Raw genomic sequence first — 22,191 nt, 5'->3', positions numbered from 1 at the left:
AATAGCTTAGTTTTCAACAGTGTGAGGCATCAGCAAATGCCTGAGGCAGTTCTTGCCCTAAGCCTTCCAGGGCAAATAGAGTTAGAAATAAAAGAGGAAGGAAGAAGACACCAACTTTTATTCACACTTCTCTGTCCTTCTAACAAGAGCAGGTCATATCTTCTAAACCCCTTTGCAGAGTTGAATACTTGTGTGCCTGTTTCAGTTTCAAAATCCTGCATCCTGCATTGTGCCCACAGTGCTGCAGCCTCTGCTCTGCAAATCACAACAGCACCTCTGAACAGCCCAATCTGCTGTGGACCAGTGCCTCCCTCCAATACAGCTGCAAATAGGTTTAAATCATTAGATTCAAGTTACCAAACAGTCTCTTGGATCAGGGTTAATTAAATGAGTGTTGAAATCTAATTAAGAACTAGTCCAGGTGATAATTAGCAGGAAATGTATGCATTAAAATATTCATTTGTCGATGAGCTGCAATTAAGAGTGTGATTTGGGGAAGGATCAATAACTACATCATGTGATGTAAAAAAAATGAAAAGTCATCTAGCCTTCAACAGAAATGCAGGGGAATTTTGGCTAGATTTTTTTTCCTCTCCCCCTTCCACTCCCCCTTCTGTTTTGGTTTTTTAATAACTTCTGAAGATTGCTCTCCATCCTTGAATGGAGCATTCATCTCTCCGTCCCTTTGTTTTCCTGAAGCACTTTTTTCAAAACCTTGCTCTTCACCACATTGTGTTAGCAGGTTATAGATTTATTAGAGAGAGACTAACGGGTCAAAAAGAAAGATTCTTTACCAATGAAAATCACTTTCTCCCAGAACAGACTGCTAATCCGGGGGAACATTGCTCATTGTGTGGCCTCAGATTGTTGGGGTCTTTTTTTAGCAAGTTAATTCCTCAAGTCTTTATTCATAACCGAGGATCTGGAGAGGCTATTGAATATGTATAGCTCAGACTTATATATATGTACATCCATATCTGTGGTTTACTACATTCTTCCCAGTTTGTAGCAGAGCAACTCGGCTTTCACAGAGACCATTTTTTGTGCTTGCAGTTACATAGGAGTGCATGCAAGCCAGTTAATAATATTGTTCCTGTACAATCTGAGAAAATCCACCTCTGTTAGAAAAAAGAGGGTTCTGAAATATCTCAGCTCCTCTGGCAATGGAGCTGGTCTTCCTCTAGTCCCACAGCCAGAGGCTGAGCTGGTAATTTCCAGCTGACTATATTTCCAACAATGAATACCAGTTTGTCAAAAGGGAAGTGTACCATGGGAGCACAATGATTTCAGCTGCCTTTTGTCAGCCTCCTGACAGCTCACCTGTTCTCCCCAGGCTCGATGGCAGCCCAGGTACCGAGGCAACTGTCCCCTGCTGCCAAGGCAGTGGCCAGATTCTCTCCTCTCTGCATCTCCTCCATCCTCAGGGAGAACACCCTGTGGGGAGTCAACCAACCCATGAAGTTGGGACTTCCTTGGAGCAAGACAAAAAAATACCAGTGCCTTCCTTCCTAAGTAGATCTGTTTCTTCCCATCTCTGTCTCCTATTAGAAATGTAAGGATTGCAGCTACTGACCTTTCATCTCATTCTGGGAAGGAGAGGGATTTCTTTCATCCCCAAAAGCACTATGTTTTTCACAGTTTTCTGCAGGCAGTTCTGATGGTCATCTGTAGTTCTGCACTGGTAGACAAAGACTGGTAGACAAAGACTGGTAGACTGGTAGACTGTAGACAAAATCCTAATATCATAAAGCTTTCCTGGAGATGTGTAACTTTAACTGTGGGAGTTTGTGTAGTAGTCTCTATTTTCTAAGAGGAAACTCAGGCCCATCAGGTACTATTTTTCCTCCCCTAATTTAACAGTGCAGAAGAGATGTTGTTTCATGATGATACATACACTCCGCCCACGATACTGACTCTCATCTCCAAGGCGGGGCAGAGATTTCTCAGTATGGGTTACAAGAGAGCAGTATGAAAGGGTGATCCAGTTCAGGGGTCTAGAATGCAGAAACCTTGCACATTCCACCAAAACAAATTGGTCCACAAATCCTACCGCATTCATTCAGCAAAGCCTCTTACATTTTGCTGCACTGAGTTCAGATCTTTGTCCTCTGATGAGGACAACCTAATGGGCCTGAAGGTTGAAAGAATAAGGCAAAAACTTTTACAGAGGGAACATGAACGACAGACTAGGACTTTGAATTTAACAGGAAATTAGGAAACAGGCTGCTGGCATTCACCCTCCTGGGTCCTTTACTTCCTTCCTGATGCTCTCAGCCCCTTGCAAGGGTCAAATTCAAAAACCTGATTTTTTTTGCATGGAAAAAGTCAGCTCCAGCAGAATTTTGTTGTACCAAGTCTGTATTACACGTATGGATTGGTGAGCAAGTGTGTATCTAGCTCATTCCCTCTTGTGTGTCCTTTTGTTTCCTGTCCTGCAGGGAGCCTCTTCAAGCCTGGTGGTGAAGTTTGCGGACACGGACAAGGAGCGTACAATGAGGCGCATGCAGCAAATGGCAGGACAAATGGGCATGTTCAACCCCATGGCCATCCAGTTTGGGGCTTACGGCGCCTATGCACAGGCAGTAAGTATAGACCCTGACTCTACACATGTTCATGGAATTGGGAATATTATCCAGGGCAGACAAGGGAATCTCCCAGGCAAGTCTCAGAGCTGCAGTAGCCAGTTCTAGCAGTAGCCAATTCCAGTAGTAACCACACCACGATCATGTGTGGACCCATGCAAAACACTTCCTATGGGGTCTAAGCCATTGCTGTAAAATAAAAGCACAACTAGCCTTTGAGCATCTGGATAAAATAAGCCTGAATTCAGTTTTTCCTAGTTCTCTTCCTCATGTCATCATGTGGCTTCTGGGTACCTTGGAGTGACCACAGGATGAAATGGCAGTTGTTGACAGAAATGTTTTTAGGTTCATGAAAGCATGCTAGATAATAACAAAATGGACAAGCAGATATGCACATATACAGTGTTGGCTTCCCAAAACAGTATGATTTAAGTGCACTGGGAAAAAGTCCTGTTGGAGTTGCTTCAGGTACTTTATGTACATACCAAACCTGGACACTGGGTCCCTGAGAAGATGTGATTGTACAGGGAGCTGGGCTTTTGATGATGCCCTGAAATTGATGTCTCTGGCATTAGTACTATTTCTTAGGCTACAATTAACAAGGACCTGCAAGACAAGGTTGAGGTCGGGTAACTTGGACTCTCTGTCAGGTATTTCAGAGGCAGGTAGAGGTGATGCCTGCAGGAGGCAGACACAATAGACACAATACTGCCCAGTGATTTTGTTGCCTCCTCTAGAGCACATTTGCAGGCAGTGTATCTGAGTGCTTCATCTGTTTGGTGGCAAAATGTGGTCCCCTTGTACTCTGCAAGATTTGTGTACAGGAGGGAAGTACAATTTTCCAGAGTAACATATTCCTGAACAAGAGACCAAATGCCTTGCCTGAGGTTTACAGGGCCAGCTCAGGAATCACACTCTGCTGTACCCATACTTCCTTCAGTGCACTGACCACCAGGCTTTGCTTTCTTCCCTGACTGTTTCTTTATCATTTGTTGGTACCATTTGTTGGTCTCATCACATGCCCATGTTTGTTTGTTAACTTGAAGATCTGAAAATTTCTATCCTTCTCTGGGGGTCCTGAGCCTCACTGAACCCTTGGTACAACCCTGTCTACCCCTCGTGTGAGCCATGCAGAGGTGTGAGGATGTGTTGTAGAGCTGCACAGAAGTTCCCCCTCTCCTCTCAGCTTCACCTCTTGGTGTAGTTCTGGACTTTTTAATTCACTCTTGTCTAGAAAAATGTTTACTTCTTTTTTTCCATCTCCATTTTTACTCCCAGACTAAGTCAATCTCTGTCTCTTCCTTTGTCCCCTTCTCCCTTCCTCATATGACAGAAGAACTGTTTCCTCCCCAGCCTGACTGTGTTTAACTGTCCTCCTGGCCAGGGCAGGCTGCAGGAGTTGGAAAAGAGACAGTAAATCCCATCTGAGCCCAGGTCAGTGGTCAGCAGCCTGGCAGAGGGATGCAGGATTTTTGCACCTACATATCAGAGAGATTAACAGGAGGCAACCCACGAGTACCTTGGGATGAACATTTGCAGAGGTTGTCAGGCAGGAGATGTGGCTTCAGTGTTACTCTACAGGCATTGATCAGGCAGCTGGAGAGATGGTAAAGACGCCACTGTCCTCATGCTCTGGCCCAAAAACTCTTCTTGCATTATTTTTAATCTAGAGTAACTCTTCTAATTTCCAGCCTACGCTAATCCTGATATGAGAGAATGCAAGTCTGCTCCCTTACATGACAAAAGTTCCCTGCATTTCTCACCAGATAATACAGGTATTTTATGATGGTAGGTGAGGATTTCTGGCTGAAGGAAGAGTGAAAAGAATTCCTGGTCTGCTCCCATCCATTGAAACAAATGAATATTTTTCATATTGATTTCTGCGAAAGCAGAATTGGACCCATTATCTTTTTTTTTTCCCCTGATAAGTATGCTAACAATGGGGAAAGAATAAGTTTTAGATCTTGACCCATTGGATATGACAAGCTGGTGACACCAATTACCCTGGGGACTTCAGAGCTGTCTAAATGATGGGATCACATTCCCGTTTGGCGCCTGTACACCCAGAGTGTGCTCAGATGCTGTCTCTCAATCAGCCTCCCTATCTGTTTCATCTCACAGTCTCACATGAAAGGGAAGGAAGGGAGCTTCGAGGCTCTGTGGCGTTCCCTCAGTCCTGATTAATCCACCTCAGACTGCTGGCTCTTATATATCAAGGTGATTGGCACCTCACAAATGCCAGCAGGAGATGGAGGGATCGATAAGGAAGAGGAAAAGGGAGAGAGCAGTTTTATTCGGCCCAAAATGGAGTCAAAGAGCTAATGCAAGTCAAGAGGGGGGAAGGTGAAACATCAGGATCAGGACTGTCATGATGGGTGATGCCACGGCCACCAGCAACTCTTGTGATACTCAGTGAATTACTTGACTCCCTGGCCTTGTTTCCACATGTACAAGTAAAGCTGATGATCAGATTTATTTATTTCCTCTTCTCCCTCAGGGACACGGCTCTCTCTTGCGCAGTCCCTCCAAGTTTTCACACAGTGGTAGGGCAGTAACACAAGTCCAAGAAGTGTCTCAGTGCTTGGTAGTAAGGTCAGAACAAGCAGGAGACATTAGGCTCTCTAATTCATACTTGTAGTCTGTACTCTCAGCTATCCCCCTGCAGTCCACACCTGACTCATGTCTCCATGTAAGACTTCTCAAGCAATCCTATGACAGCAGTTTATCAATAGTTTCTAATGGTCTGTCCCCAGAGAGGAAGTTGTTCAAGTCCCATATGCTGCAGTTTCTTGCTGTATTTGCCCCAGAGAAGCATCTTGCACATCACTGTGACTGGATTAGCTCCTGCAAAAAGGTCTCAATCCATCAAGGTGGCCGGTGCATCAGAAACACACATGATAGATTGATGGGCACCTGTAGGTTTGCAAACCCTCTGAGGAGAAGCAACGAGGATCTCAATCCATCAGTGTTTGACTGACAGTCTTCAGTGTTGCCATCAGGACTGATTTGGGCCCCAGCTCCTCCCTAAGCTACCTGCCTTACAGCTCAGCAACTGGCCATGTCACAGTTCGCTCCCTACTGCTGTTGCACGCTGTCAACCCACTTAGCCTCAGCTTAAACAACTTTAACCTTGATAGCAGTGGCAGCCTCACATCAGCCAAGCAACCAGTCCTCGGTTTCAGCAGCCATATGGCCTCAGACCCAGAGGTAAAAAATATGAGGAAGCAAAGGGACTTCACTGTGTGCGGTTTTCCATCCTCTCCTCATGTGCCACCTGCAAGCAGACCAGACAAAGCTTGGCACCAACCCTGTGTGCTGTTTCAGTGACACAGAAAGCCACACCAGACTCACTTCACCTCCTTTGTATGCAGCTCAAGGCAAGTCAAATTTCATGGCTTCCTAAAGCTCCCAGAGGCCCTACACTAATTTGTTTCAGAGTCTGGTGGTTTGTTCTTTTTGTTTGGTTGGTTTGGTTTGGTGGGGTTTTTTGGAATTGTTTTTTTTTGGGGGGGGTTGTTTGTTTGTCTTTTGTTTGTTTGTTTGTTTGTTTTAGGTTTTTTCTTTTTAGCAATATATTCCCATACTCATTTAACTTCTCCTTTTATGGGGCAATTATTTTTTTTTATTTCACACGTGTACAGAGCATCAGCTCTTTTTGGTGTTGGGTTACTGTGAATATACACCAGCTGGGTGTTGATAACTGTTTCTGCAGTCTAAGTTAAGCCCAGATTGAGTTATAGATTTGAACTCAGTCTGGAGAGGAGAGTGATGCTAGCTGGCACCACCTTGATTTGCTGCCAGACAAGAGTGAACCTGCAGAGACACACTCCACCTCAGAGGAGCGCAGCACACCTTCTTAGATCTTGGTAAGAGGTGGGATGGCCAAGCCCAAAATCACAAGCAGTGAAAATCAAAACAGACTGTGAATAGTGGTAGTACAATCCTGGCCCAAACAAACAATGGTAGCAAAAGTTCCTGTAGGTCTTTCTGTGCAGAAAGTGGCAAGGAATAGTTAGGAGCTGTCTCGTGTCAGTGATGCCCCACCACACAGAAAGGAAATGTTCACAGATCAAAAAAGGGTTAGGGAGATGGGAAAATGCAGAAGAGCAAAGCAAGAACAAAGGAAAGAGCCTTGGAAAGTGACAGATACATTATAAATTATTTAATTTTTAAATTATTTAAGATAAGATCAAAGTCGTAAATCAAGTTTGCATAAAAAATGGGGTGGGAGTGTTAGCCATGGTCTTCTGGCCAAACTCCAGCCTTGGGACTGATTGAACCCTGCGGCAGGGATAGGCATAGAGTTTGTGAGTAAAAACAGACAGACTGGGACAGAGACAACATAGGCAATCCTAGCATTTACTCTCTGGCCTGGAGCAAGTCCTTTCCCATCGGTAAATCCCGGCTCCCCTCACTCTGAAAAAGTACAAATGGCTGCTGCTCCCAAACTCCAGACAAAAACTGCAACAAATCTAGGAATGTCCAGCACAGCAGAGCTATCAGTCATCATCACAGCTGGTCTTCTTGGGAAGTTAGGGCAGCAATGACTACCATACTGACACAAAAGCCTAGGTATCCCCTTCTACCTCGCTGTCCAGCTCCTGTGGAGATGAAAGGATATTTCTGCTAAATAATCTGAGGTAGTGCTGATGGGAAGGATCTCTTCTTCCTAAATTTATTCAATTTGTACTGTGAAATTATTTTGGAAAGATACTTTAAAAAAAAATCAGCTAGCCCTATGAAATTGGGGGAAAATTACTGACTATAGGCTATCTTCTGGATATAATAGTTATTACATTTAAATAGCCAAAATGAGACGGTATATTTGGTAAATACTACCTGGTACGCAAATCACTTGCTCTGATCTGTTCCAGGAGAGGAGGCTATTTTGAGGCCATAATACTCTGTAGCAGTGCTAATACCATGTTTCTGACCACCAGCTCCCTGGTAATTCAGAAATAATGAACACTCACATTTGGGCTCTCTGTACAATCTTTTTTAGGCTTTGGGTTTTTTCCACAGTTCACAGGAAATCAGAAACCTGAACTGTTGTGTATCAGACTGGAAAGACACTAAGGCACATGAATACAGGTGTTGCACATTTGTTTGATTTTTAAAAAAAAATTTAATTAAATTTAAATTTTACTTTCAAAACAGAAATTTCTGTTTTCTTGAAGACATTAAAAATATATGAAAGACTATTTTGGCTTTTTTACCAATCATCTTCTGCCTGTTTGAAGGCTTGAAAGGTATTTTTAGTTTTACCTCCTAATGGCCAGTTAGGTAAAACAGACATGAATTTGCCAATTCTGTGACTTTACCAGATATGAGTCCTCTTGCTGCTTGGTTGATCACTTTGCTTAGCTCTTTCTATCACGGGGTTACCATGAGGATTCATTAGCTAAGTGTCTATATAGATTGTTAGATGTGGGAAGTGTGGGATGCTGTTATTACTTTTATTATTCTAAATGAAGAATGTTAAAAGTCAAAAAAAAAATCATGTCGTTAAGAGACAAGGATGGCAAATAACACTGAAAAAAAAGGGGAAGGTCATCACATCATTCAGAGTAAGACCTCTCCAAGGGCAATGATCACAGTATTTCAAAAAGAGTTCATCGGAAATAATCCTCCTTTCTCCTCTTCCCCTTTTAATTTTCACACGCATTTCTTTTGGGGGCTGAGCAAGGCAGGCTGTGCTTTCTTGTCCTATTTCCAGCAGGAGTTTTTGACCTTGAGAAAGTTCCTTCATGTCTCCATGCAATTGTTCCTCCTGTAAGAAAAAGGAGAGTATTTCTTGCCCTTGAGTACAGCTGCAACTCAAGGTAGTAAAAAGGTGTGTGAGACAAATCCTTCCATCTCCCTCTATTGATCAACCATCATTGCCACCCCTTCCCATGGTTTGGATGGCTTTACCAGCGCCTCTCCACCTGCCCCACCAGTTCTCAAGCATTGGGATGGCAACTGCAGGTTCTCTACCTCTTGAGGTGCTGTCTTGAGGTGTGGGAGGAACCAGTCTGGTAGCATCTCCTGGTCTCCTCAGGAGATAAATATTTGAGCAAAAGAAAAGTTAGCAGGAAAGAAGGAATGAATCTTTAAAATGGATGGGAAAAGGCTCTAAATGCTGAGGCAAAGGTCATGCCAAGGAAGTAAGAGAAGCAAAAGGAAATACGTCCTTTCAGCTAAGGGAGAGAAAAGCTCCTCTACATCCCCTTGGATCAGTCTGAGACAATAAGGCTGCTGTCTTCCTGATTAGTGCTCTGTAGCCCCAGCCCAGGCAGGGAAAATCTGCATTTCAAATGGCATATTTTAAAGTACACAATACCCAGGGGCCCTGCTGCTATTGATTTGCCTCTGGTGGGGTCACTGCCTCACTTTCTACAGTTTTATTAACTGGGACCATACGTTGGGTCTCTTTCAAAGTGAAAAGAGAGTGGATGGGACATTTGTCTTCCGGGGGGAGCTGGGGAAGGAGTGGGGTGACTTTCACTGGGAATGCCCTGGAGGTTTTATAAGGAAGACTGGTGACCCTTACAGGACTTGCTCTTCTTTTGTAAATTTCCCTGAAGCCATCCTGGGAGGGGAGGAGGTAGATCTTATCCTGTCAACTTCTTCCAAGGTGACTGAGTTCCTGTCCTCCTACCTGCATTGTGCCACTGCACTCAGTCAGGTTTTGACCACTGGGCTGGGTGGGAGCTCCCTCTTGTTCCCCCTTAACCTTCACCCCTGAGCACATCCAACAAAAGCAGGACAGGTGTGAATGGGACCTGTGATCTTAGAAAGGAGACAGGAGGGTTGTCAAGAGTTGAAATGTCCAGACAGTTTTAGGACAAGTTGAGGTCCACTCTCTAGCCAAAGTAGCAAAGCCAGTTAACGGGGGTACACATCTCTGTTCAGATGTGGGAAGCTCTACTCCTCCCAGCTCCAGGTAACCCTAGGTTAACCCAGAGACTGCAGTGAACTCTGTGTCTTTTGGGTCATGATATGAAGGGCTCCAGCTTATTTCAGTATGCTAGTTTTCTAGGACATCTTGGAGAGTACCTCCACAGAGCACTGAGCATAACAGAAAGTGGGTGATCCTGCTCTCTGCAGGATCTCTGTTGTAGCCGAAGCACTTGATCTAGTTTACCAAAACACAGTTTAGGACTTTATTTTTACTGCATTAGCTTTTTAACCCTAAGCTAAATTTAACCTCTTTACTCCTCACAGTCCTAATTCAGTCTCTGTGGGAGTATGGCCAGTTTTAAGTGACCATTTCACTGAAATTCACCAGGCTTAAACTGCAGACCCTGCACCTTCAGCACAGATCAGTAGATTAGGAACATCTAGTTCTTCTCATAAGGAGAGAGAAAATACCTTCTTCTCTCCAAAGGTCCGTGACAGAAGGGCATGAATGACATTGCATTGCAAAAAGGAACATGAATGTAGCCAAGGCATACTCTGCAAACATGCACCTTCCAGTGCAAATTTATAATCCCTCCAAGAGCACAAGAAGTGACACACTGAGGTTACCTGATTTGCAAACAGGAGGAGCACCTGCCATTGTTAACTCTGAACAGCTTAGAGACATCCATAAGCAGGAGAAAAAGTTGCATAGCCATAATTAATGTCACAAGTGACTGCGTAGCTCTGCTGAGTGCAAAATGGGGATTTTCTTTGGAGCACTAGAATCATTTGTACTACTATTGCCAATGCAGCAACTTTTTAGATAGAGCCCTGTTTCTCAGCAGCACAGGTGAAACAAAAAATGGGATTAACACCTTTCTTTTAAATGGATGTGAACCAAGTTCCAAAAATATCTGCTGAGGACCAGGTAAGGGGTGGAAATGATTTCATCTGACTGTGTTGGTAGGTGCAGCTGAACCAATCAATTGAGGTTCCACATCCAGTCCACAGGGAGAAACAAAGCTGCAATCCATCTGCCCAGAGGCATTTGGCTACAGAAGGGAGAGATGAATCTTGACCTAGATTCCTCTGCCTGTTTTCACATCAACCATGGTGGGTGACCAGCTCACAGCAAACCCGATCTGCATTTAGTTTACTGAACCTGACAGTGGGAAATGCCAAAAACATAGTCCTCTGCCTGCTCTAGAATGTCTCTGGTTCAAATACCAGGCTGATATCTGCCAGCAAGACTATGGCACACATACAACCAACCATACATCACTCTCTGTTCTGAGGTGGGCTTGTTCATGCAGCTCTGGTCACTTTTGGAGAAAAGCAGAGAAAACTTGTCAAGGTCCAGACTGGGAATGTTCCCAGCCCTTGCAACTGCATCCATCTCAGAGAGATGTTACTTGGGTCTGCAGAGCTACAGAGATCCTATAGGCATAGATCTTGGCCATCATTTCTGCAACCAGCCTCCTCTGTCCTGGGTAAAAATACCCAGCACAGAAAATGAGATATGAGTCAGCACACCTAGTGCTGGAGTCAATCCAGTGTTAAAGATGGATGGATTTCCCCTTCTTCATTCACTTCATTGGCATACTTTCTAAAATCCCCTGCTCAGTACCTTTTCTGCAGAATAAACCCAAATAATGTCTAGAAACAAATGTATTCCTTAAAGGGGAATCAGCATTGTGCTATAATAGAAAAGATTGTCTAATCACTCCATCAGTAATTACAAAGAACAGGATATCACTAATTAAAATGTGAAAGTGTCTTATGCAGGGTATAATAAAAAAGGGTAATTAAAAATCAAAGGAAAAGCCACCCCTTTGCCTCCAATCTGCATTAGGCTTCAAAAAATAATAATACTCAAGTCCGATACAACACTTTTTATCTGTAGATCTGAAGGCACTCCTGTGTGGGGAGGCAGGTATCCTGTGTCCCATTTTATTGCTGGAGAAACCAAGGCAAGTTTCCACAACATATGCGTGGTTATTCAGCAGGTCAGTGGCACAGCACCCTTTTGCTGGTGGTGACAAGTTTCAGTATTTGAATGAGTACAGTTCATTTTCAAGGGTTCATTCAAGGCACTCATTGGTTTCTTTTAGTGCGTATGTGTATGAATAGCTAATTTAGCTGTTATTTCTGTATTAAAGCTAACAGTAGGGAACAGTGTGTTCCTTGCCATGACTTTTGAGATCTGTTTAATGCTGAGAAGCATGTCCCATGTGCTTAAAAAACAGCGTCAGAAGGTGATTTCTTGATGGGAGAGAGAGTAAAATGACAGACAGCAGCAAAACAGAGTTACTCCAATTCTGGAGACAGCACAGACATGAGTCACTTCTAAAATCACTACAGGAAAACATTTTTCTTTTCCACTATTATCATTAAGGCACAGATTACCAGAGGTTCGGCAATGTACAGAGTAAGGTTTTACTCTCTGTGCATCTTTTTTCCCCCATACCATCTCTAAGCATCCACCACTGGTCACTGCTGGGGATTGGATACTCGGACGTACCCTGTCTGACTCTTTGTACAGCTACAGGGAAGGAGACAAGAGGCAGCTTCAACCAAACTGTCTTATCCTTCACACCAGGAACATTTTATAAGCCCACTGCAGCCATACTGTACACGTGAACTGCACCATCTGTGTGCTAGGTTTGGAGTGTAACATAATGATAACAAAGTCTGGTTTTAATGAAAGAAGCATTTCCAGCATGTACAACCATTCACCAGCCTTCTGCTTCAAAATTTTTACCCCCATAATGCTTGAAAACATAGCCTGGGTTACTTATTTCTGCTTTTGGTAGGTGCCCTGAAACAAGCAGTATTTTGACCACTTTCTGGAAAAAAATTAATAGAGGAAGTCAGCCCAGATCAAAAACATGGGAAAGGGGTTTTCCCATTAGGCAATATTAATCTTGCTAAAGTAGGGGAGCTCCCTTCTCTTGTACAGCTTTTCTGGAGGTCTCTGCTTGGTTGTATTGGAAATATGTGCCATAATCTGGTCAAAAGGTTTGGTCATGGTTTTGCTCTGTACCCACCATACACTTCCTAGCAGCCTCAGAAAAAGTGATTTTTCTCACTGACAGATGGAAAAAAGTCAGGTTATCCCTAGAGAACTAGCCAGGATAGCAGAAAGCTTTCTGCTTTCGAGAAGGAATCCACATTCCCTATATACACTGGTCTCCCATCATTAACCACCAGGGCTTTCCCAGAACTTTGATATAAGCAATGTAAGCCGTGAAACCTCTTTGCTCAGGTAGTATATAGTCTTTTCTATGTATAAAGTCTTTTGTCTGCCCTTCTTCTCAGAAAAGTAGCAGGGAGTCAGAGGATTGTGTCCAGCTCACGGGAGATCTCCACACTGGGGGAACACATGGAGGGGATGGGGACCACAAAGACTCCAAGATGAAAAGATAACCTTTGCCTCCAGCTCCTGTAGCGAGGAGGAAGGCCACGTCTGGGGTGTACCACAGGCACAGTGTGCTGACATCTCAAAAGAGAGGGGTGCATCACACCCTCACCAGGCCCACACCCTGATGCTGGTGCCACAGGCTGCCCAGCCAGTGACCGCGTGATATTTTTTCCCTGCTCTCTTTGTTCCAGCTGATGCAGCAGCAGGCCGCGATCATGGCCTCGGTGGCGCAGGGCGGATACCTGAACCCCATGGCAGCCTTTGCCGCGGCCCAGATGCAGCAGATGGCAGCTCTGAACATGAACGGCCTGGCAGCCGCCCCCATGACACCAACCTCAGGTAAGGGGACAGAGGGGTGGAGAGGGAAAAGGGTGGGAAGATTGGGTCCCATCCCAGAGGAGACCTGGCAGGACATATTAGCTCTCTGTTATAGCCACCTGCAGCCAGGCGAGCATCGATCTCTTCTCCCAGGTTACAAGTGACAGGACCAGAGTAAAGGGCCTCAGGTTCCACCAGGGGAGGTTTGGACTGGGTATTGGAAAAGATTTCTTTGTAACGGGCTGCCCTTGGCAGTGGTTGAGTGTCCATCCCTGGAGATGTTTAAAAGACGTGTAGGTGTGGCACTTTAGGACTTGGTTTAGTGGTGGGCTTGGCAGTGCTGGGTTAATTGTTGGACTCTGTGATCTCAGACGTCTTTTCCAACCTTAACAATTCTATGATTCTGTGACACTTCCTTCTCAGTTTTATCCCACACACAACTTTTCTTTGTGTCTGAGCACCCTCCAAATGTCATAAAACATTCTGCAGTGTCCTGCACTGGTTTATTGGTGTATATATGTGTCCAGCTGGTCAGTGCTGGTGCTGTCACAGCCAGGCTGGTCTAAAGACAAACAAAATAGGGTTGGTGGTGAGATGCATTATCGTTAACAAGATGAGTTTTGCCTTTGGGACACATAAGCCATTCCCCTATTATGCGATAGGACAGTAGGTATTTAGGGAAGATATCTGGTCCTATCTGGAATGAAGACCTTTGGTGAGAGGGTTTCAGGCTGCTGAAATAGAGACAGGTAGTCAGTGAAGGGCTGCCAGGATCTGTCTAGGCTGTGAGAAGCCCATTCTAGGAGCTGCAATATGTAGTTCCATGGGCAGAGAAATAAGCTGAGATGCAAACAGGTCTGTCTTTCCTGGGGCTTGAAGCACAGGGATATCATTTGGGCAGGAAAAGGTCAAGGAATGATCAAGCCTGGTAGTCATGGAGTGATACATGGCCTAACAGCAGTGAAGTAGGAAAGCAGGAAAGTGGGACCAAACCTTGAAAGACATGAGAATTTGGAAAGCCTTGCAATCTACCACAGTCTGGTAGGGGAGCAGAACTCTCAAAGGTACATCTTCAGAGGGCCATTTCTAAGAGACAGGCTGGGATAAAAGGGTCCTTGGGGTGACATAGCTTGTTTCTATGAGAGGTAAAGGGAATAGGACTGTACTCAGAAAGATGTGGCACACCAGTGCCCTTGTGTGAACCTGGAAGCATCCAGCTGGCCTGGAGAGGACCAGCTTCATAAAGGTTTGGGATGAGACATGGAAGGAGTCAGATATGTCTGAGCCTACTATGGTGCAGGCAGTGTTGGGCAGACCAGGAACTGGGACTCCAGAGCAGAGCAGTAAGAGAGGAAAAAGGCAGCTTCATTGCTGAATATAGAGAGATCTGCACCAGCCCTGGAGTGGGAAAGTGCCATCTGACAAAGCAGTCAGGAAAGATGCCTGATGGTTGAGAAACATTGGATGGCAGGGAATTAAGGCACCAAAGCAATGCAGGTTTGGGCACTGATCCTAATGAACTGAGCTGTGCTAACCTGTCTGCCAAAGGAAATATCCCTGACTGCACACAGCAACTCTCTGCAATCTGTAGCTGGGAACAGCATCAGCAGCTACTGGATCATATACATATCTTTTCCTTTGCTTGTATTAGAATATAAGTGGGGGGGAGAGGAAGAGAAAGGAAGACAGATCTCATTCCACATGAACTTATGGAGACCCAAGGAAAAGCACTTGACTCAAAAATCTTATACCACACACATTTCGAAATATATGTTTACACAATGATAAAAGTATAAACAATGAGTCGATGGAGCTACTGCAAAACCAAACAGAAAAGTGGCTTAATTATATGTGCACCCTTTAAACCCACTGCTGGAAAGATTATCATATTTGCATTAGCTAGATTTGTTTTGTGTTGGTGGGAGCAGAAAGAACATCAAACAAAGACTGTCTGGAATTCAAATGTTGTCAGGGTCTGGAAAGTTGAATCCAGGCAGTGGTTTGTGATGGACCCACCACAAAAGAGCACAAGCTGTTTTGCATACGTATAAGTCTTGAAAACGACTGAGTTTTGTGCAATAGATCCGAAAATACCTGTAAAACAGCCAAATTATGTGCCTACCATGATATCCAGCACACAAAAAGCATCCCAGCTCTTCTTTGCTATAAACTGCTCCTCTTCTGCTGTCACCAGTGCCTTTCAGAGTCACAGAATCCTAGATCACCTAGGTTGTAAAAAATCTTTAAGATCATCAAGTCCAACCATTAACCCAGCAATACCATGTTCCCCATTAAATTGTGTCCCTAAACATCACGTCTACACGTTTTAAATATCTCCAGGGATGGTGACTCCATCACTTCCCTGGGCAGGCAGTTTCAGTGTTTGACAGGATGAGGGGACTGTTAAACTCTCACTGTCAGAATACAGGAGAGGAAACTCATGTTTTTTACATGCTCTCTGGATCACTCATGACTGGTCATTATTGAAAATAAGATGCTGGTTTAGATGATCCCCTGATGTCTTTCATGGTGGCCAATTTTGCACTCTCCTAATGACATATTTTCAATCACAGAGCCTATTCACTTTGGTATTATTGCAGATTTACCTTGAATGAGTAACTTCCTTCACGAAAAACCTCTGTGGTGGGTTGTGGAAATATCCATTGACAATTATTCCTTAGGAGAAATGTTTAGACTTTGAAATTACTCCTTGTATTACTACAACACTCACAAAGCATGTTATAAGATGCATAGAAAATGTTTCACATAATTTCTGAGCAAGCAAGCCTACAACACTAGCAGCGATTTCTGAGTGGCCAGGAGATATCTGAAGCCTAACATGAATTCTCCTGCTGGTTTTTGTTAGCATTCAGAAAGCCAAATGGAAAATGATCATTCTGCTTCATAGCAGGATTTCTAGTCATTGAAGTATATCTTTGTTCTGCCTTGGAATGAAAATGAAATATTTCAAAGTTCTCTGAAAAAAAAAAAAACAGGCGTCAGAAAAAGTGTTTGGAACATTGAAAAAGTAAAAAGGAAGTGTTTTGATCTTTCCTAAGCAAAAGAAAAATTGTGCTAGAAAAAAAGATGCTGGTAACCCAGGAGTCCTAGAGGCATTGGAGGTATTGGCTCAGCCTCTATGCTGATATCTTCAGGGCTTCTAATCCAGCTGGTTTCCTGTGTGTCCCACCTCTAGGAGAGAGGGTTCCTTGTGACACGGCCATGACTTCATTCAGGCTTATGGGACCTACAAACTCAGAGAGTTTTGGATCCAGCCAAATCTAACAGATGAGAGACAATATCCATCTTATCTGGCTGTGACCATGCAAAAGTCAGACCTCTCATTTAATATAGTCACCTGGCTGGCCTGCAGTCAGTGTGGGTGGTGATAGGCAGTCCCAGTGGGTAATTCAGACCAGAAAAAATTTAATGCTGTTTGCTGCCATTTTAACAGTTCTCCATCAAGACTCAGGTTTATCTCACACACCACCCGTAGTTGTGAGGCAATTAATTTAACATCTCTGAAAGTTTGGTTCAGGTTTTACATTTCTCCCATCTCTGCTACAATCTGGGTGAAAAGTGGGTCTGGCAGAGGATCTGCTACTCTGTTAACTGCAAAGAGATGCTAGAAATGAAATTTCATTTAGGTTTTCCTTCCTTCCTTCTCTTCTCCCTCCCTCCCTCCCTCCCTCCCTCCCTCCCTCTGTGTTGTAAATCTGCACCTGGTGTAGCTGCAGCAAGAGATCTCAAACGAGGGATGAAATCCACAACTGGCATCCACCACCACCATTTGTTCTCTGCAGTGGCATTATGCCAGTTTTACTCCAGCTACAGATCTGACCTCTCCAGGGGGGTTCTTTATAAGAAGAAAATTAAAAAATTCCAATGAATGTGCCTAAACTTCCTTAGACATGCACAAAATAGCTAGCACAAATCCCTTGTTGCAATTTTAGAAAAAAATTACTTACATTTTCTATGCAAATAAAGGAGAGATCCAGAAAAGCAACTGAAATTTTAAGTAGCCTTTGTGATTTGCAAGCTGATGGCATATGCTAAGAGCATTGCCTTTGGACTTCAGTTGCCACTGCTGGCTCCCTGTACCTCCACAGAGGGCATTTTTAAAGGCCAACACCATTTAAATAAGCAAAGGGGAAGCAGCAGCTTGTCTGCTCAGGGTATAAGAAATGAGTTGAAATACTGCCTATTTTTTGGGCTACTCAAATCTGAACATATTAAACCACCTCATCCATTTGTATTGGCTTTCTTAAAGCACCAACACAGATTTAAGCAGTCATTAAATTGTGTTACCAGACTTACCCATCATGGAATACTCTTGTGGTGAAGAAAATATCTGCAATTGGTTTAAAAAAGAGGTTACTGCAAAAATGGTGTTTTCTACCAGTAGTATACCCTGACACAGAAAGATATTGCTAAAGATTATATAGTTAAACTTCCCACACACAGCCACCAAGAGAAAAATACTATTTCAGCATGTTTGAAAACTCATTTTTGGTCCCTAAAACTATCTTGACTATGTCAGAAGAAGAACAGACTGTCCAGTCATTTTAAACATAGATACAGGAGCAGACAATGAGGTAGTAGAGGGATTTAATTCTGTCCCCAGAAATTCAAGAATTCTCTACCAGTGGGAGACAAGATCTCACCCAAAATATAAAGACTAATTTGTTCTTCTGAAACAGCAGCATTAGAGTCCCCAATAGGATGCATCAGAAAAGAAAGAAAGGAGTATGATTCCATGATAGGAACAAACCTAGCCCAGAATTTGCCCTATTCACCGAGAGAAGTCTGTCAAAACTCTATAAAGTCAAGTTTGAGCCAAAGAGTGACATTTAAAAAAAATATCGCTGGCTACCTTTAGGTTGTGAATCAACTTGCCAAGCCTTGTAAGGATCCCTAGTGCTGAGAAAGTTCAGAATGAGTGTGTATGTGAAAGGTGTATCCTGGGAGTCTGTAGAGAGAGTAGTCCTGGAAGTCAGTACACACACAGAGCTCCAAAGGGAAATTGAGAGGAACTGCTGTAGAAAGGTAGAGCTGAGAAATTTTGAAAGATTTGCAAGCCTTTCTTAAATGCTTCCTGAACAGAGGAGCAATGGCAAGCAGTCCCTTCACTTGCTCAACAGCTTGGAAGATTTTTCATTTCTTGGATTATGGGGAGGTTTCTGTCTGGTGGTCACAGCTGTTATGTCAGCAGTTTTCTCCTTGTACTTGTTTTTGTTTCCAGTACTCACCAGCTCTGACATTGTGTCCTCTCTGTTTGCAGGTGGAAGCACGCCTCCTGGCATAACTGCACCAGCTGTGCCTAGCATCCCATCTCCAATTGGGGTGAATGGTTTCACTGGCCTCCCGCCGCAGGCTAATGGGCAGCCAGCTGCAGAAGCCGTGTTTGCTAATGGCATTCACCCTTATCCAGGTAAGCCAGACCCATGCTGTGCCCACAACCTGCTCCCTCAGTGTTAGGGAAGGCTGTCCACATCCACAGGCTTTGTCCAACAAGAGAGACCTCAGAGGGATTATGCCTCACACCATCAGGACTCACCCCCACATCGCTGTTTGAGGTCTTACGCAGCTACAGTAGTTAAAAAGTTCAATCTGATGATAAACATCAAGGGCATGTTGGAGGTGAAAAAACTCGGTTCTGAATATTTGAGTGCTCAGTTGCTGGATAGCGTGTCTGGTGAATATAGTCAGGACAACCAGCATGTTTTGCTTCAGCTGAAAATTGCGCTTAGTCCTGACCAGTTCATGCTGGTAGATCTCCTAGTGTTACACCCAAGGGTCTTGCTCCTGAGTGGCCTTGAAAGAGCTGTGCTAAGCCTGTTTGCATCTGCTAGCACCCACCATTGGTAACTCTTCCTGGAATTCCTCTGCAGCCAAATGGCTCTGGGAGGATGAGTCCAAAGGGTCCACATGTCTGCTGACCCAAACTGCTTCATGTGTGCAGAGAGCAGGTATTGGTCTCTGAATTGCTCACTGCATCCAAATCCTGTTGCCTTACCAGGCCTGGAGACTGAAGCTCCATTAAGTATAGCCACCGAATGGGCTCAGGTTCACCTTTTTGTGTCACACTGCCAGAGAACTACTGCTGGGATTCAGACTGTGCCTAGCTCAAAGATGCCAGCACTGAAGGAGTGATTTTGCAAGCACTGGCAGTCATGGATGAAGGAGGGAGGTTAAAGGACATGTATCTGCCTCTGTTTACAAAGATATGGACAGTCTAAGGCTGCAATCACCAAGAACTCAGGAGTTTACCATTTCTTCATGTGCACCTGCATTTTTTCAGTATTCTGAAGATTTGCAATAGCCCTCTCCCTTCTTCCTTCTGCTAGGAAGACATTTTTTACCATTGCTGTATACTTACTAATAGTAACAATCATAGCAATAAAAATTTAAGTAAATGTTACTAATTGATCCTAATCACCAGCTGGCAAAGGAGTATATTACCCTGGGGTGCTCATAGATTGATCTAGACTGTTAGAAAATCAAATACTGAGTCAGATGCTCCAACCAAAAAGCCCAAAAAACCCCTGAGAAAAAAAAAATTATTTAGATCTCTGTCAGTCCTGAAAACTCAGAAGAGTCATCATCACAGGGGACTTTATGCGCCAAAAGGAAAAATACCACATAAAAGCCTTACCTACGTATTTGCAAATAAATATCCTCCTCCCAACAAACACTTTGCAAATATGTAGTTGTGAGTTCATCTCTAAGCAGAATTGAAATCAAAGGACTTACTCTACTGAAAGTTGTAGGCATGTATATATGTTTTTGTAGCAGCTTAAGGGCAGGGGAGATTTTGGAGTCTTGTGAAGGCACCAGAAGATTGCAAAGAGCCTTTAGTATGCTCTGTGAGCTCAACCACAGCATCAAGAAAGCTGTCTTTAAGGTTACATAAACATAACCATCTGTTCTACCGTCCATTTATTTCAGTTTCTACCTGTTTGCCAGTCTATCATCTCTCTGTTTATTCATCCATTTATGTGTCTGTCTTTTTTCCTGGTTTATCTAGCTCCTTTTAGCTAATCTTCCATGATCCATTACTGTGGATATCAGAGAAAAGATGTTCTTTCTAGATGAATCTTAATGACTTGAGCTTTTGTTACTACCCCCAACTATCCCCATAATTAAAGAAGCCTTTTAGTTAGGTATTTCATCCATGATTATATAAAAGTCAATGGCCTTAATCTGATTCTCTCTGAGTTTCAGAGAGACTTGTTCAGCCAGCAGTTCACAGTAAGTCCCTGCACAAACACCAAAAGCCCGACACACTAAAAGGTAACAGCCATCCTTGCTCCTCTTCACTGCAGGCAGAGAGACTCCTTCCTGCCAGTAAAGCTGACATCTAAATAGGCTGCTCTGTGTAAAGTTTGAATTTATCTCAGCATGTCTTCAGCAATATATTTGTCTTTCTCGGTGCTCAGCTTCCCCATAACTTAGTGACATCTTAAGTTATAGCAGAGGTGTAAAGGGAACAGTGGCAGGTCAAACACTCACCTCTCATTTTACTTTTGTCTGTCCCTGAAACACTGAAAGCAAGCCCATGTAGCTTACATCATGTGTTTGCTCCATCTAATTCTCTTCCTTCTCATGAGCGTTTATGCACTCTCCAAAACTCTACTCCTTGCCACAGGCTTTATTGAGTCCTGGAGCTTAGTAGCATAAAAAATAAAAGGATTAGTCATTTATATGGGTAATGAGAACATCCACAGCCATATTAGACTGGATAAAATGTAGATAGGACACAAAACTTCATGCTTTATAATATAAGCCAGCCACTAATTGCTTGGGGTTAGAAAGAAATTTTCATCACTGGGCAGCTTATTCCATCATTGTTCATTATGGGATTTTTTACACTTTCCTCTGTTGCATCTGTTACTGGCACTGCTCTGTAGTTCTGCATGTCTCTGTTTCTAAAGGCAAGGGTAAAAATAAAATATTACAACCAAGCAAGCAATTGCATTAACACTATAGAGAAGAAAAGAACATGACAGTCCCCGTCCAAAGTCAGCATCTTCCAAACAACTTTCCTTTATGGTATGTCTCTCATTCTGAAAGTGGCTAAGACTGCTGCAGTATTATGTACATAATCATAGTCTTGCTATGGTTATGACTCGCCATATATTGTTTAAAGCCTGAATGTTGCTCTCAAGCTCCACAAAAAAAATCCTCAAATGTGGGTTCACACCATTATATCCTGTAGAAGAATGTTCTTTGTTGTCTGAAAATAGCAAAACAGGACAATGAACATCTATAGAGGCATGACATCCATACCATTCCGACCCAAATAAATTCAATTAAATGTGCAGTTTGTCTACATGTTCACCTTTGTGACTAGCCGTAATATTTTTGATGCTGCATCTAAAGGACTCCAGAATTCCGCAATATTTGTAAAAACATGTCCACACGATGCAATTGTATTTACTCTTTAATTTCAATTATTTTTTTTTTCTCTGTCTTCCTCTGTGCTCTTTTTTTAAGATTTCCTCTGACTGCAGAAGGGACATACACGGTATCATTTGAGTTAGACTATCAAACCATCCATGGCTTTGCGGCAAAGGCCAGAGTAGGTAGAACATCCCTACTCACCAGGTCTTTCATCACAGCCCTTGTCCCTGCAGGAATTAGCTTTTTCTGTGCATCTGATCAGTCTATGGATTCATGCAGTAGCACTAGAAAACCATTCCTTGCAAGCATACTCTTTGTAAGCCAAGGTCTCACCTTCTCCAAGATCAGCCAGTACATAATGCCTCAGTGCACTTTTTTGGCATGGAGTGAATAACAAGGCAGCAAGTATTTCCCTTTTCACTAGCCTGAGCCCCTTTGGAGATTTGACCTTTTTGTATATTAATTCCTGCCCTTTAATCTTTCAGCTTGCAGAGCTATTGAACGTGGCAATGTGTCACAATATATAGTGGGGACAAAGAGCATAATCTGTTGTGCCATGATACTGTGAGTCACTTTGCAGCAGCA

The 22,191-nt window shown here is 43.4% G+C and overlaps 1 protein-coding gene across 15 annotated transcripts in view; it reads left to right on the top strand.

The window, feature by feature from the left end:
* The window catches only part of CELF4 (CUGBP, Elav-like family member 4), a 703,503-nt gene that overhangs the window by 617,548 nt on the left and 63,764 nt on the right, over positions 1–22,191 (top strand). For 14 of the 15 annotated variants that reach the window (XR_001875510.1, XM_017819033.1, XM_017819034.1 and 11 more), the window contains 3 exons: positions 2,439–2,582; positions 13,077–13,224; positions 18,485–18,634. Coding sequence is in view for 14 of the 15 variants with exons in the window: in XM_017819033.1 (XP_017674522.1) it covers positions 2,439–2,582; positions 13,077–13,224; positions 18,485–18,634 (442 nt within the window). In the remaining variant the exon portion in view is untranslated. The remainder of the gene's footprint in view (positions 1–2,438; positions 2,583–13,076; positions 13,225–18,484; positions 18,635–22,191) is intronic. The other variant, XM_017819031.1, reaches the window with a different exon arrangement.

This window comes from Lepidothrix coronata, unplaced genomic scaffold (assembly GCF_001604755.1).
Source record: "Lepidothrix coronata isolate B3197 unplaced genomic scaffold, Lepidothrix_coronata-1.0 Scaffold72, whole genome shotgun sequence".
Lineage (NCBI taxonomy): Eukaryota > Metazoa > Chordata > Aves > Passeriformes > Pipridae > Lepidothrix > Lepidothrix coronata.
Note: the sequence above shows the minus strand (reverse complement) of the source record. Positions and strands in the feature narration are given on the sequence as shown.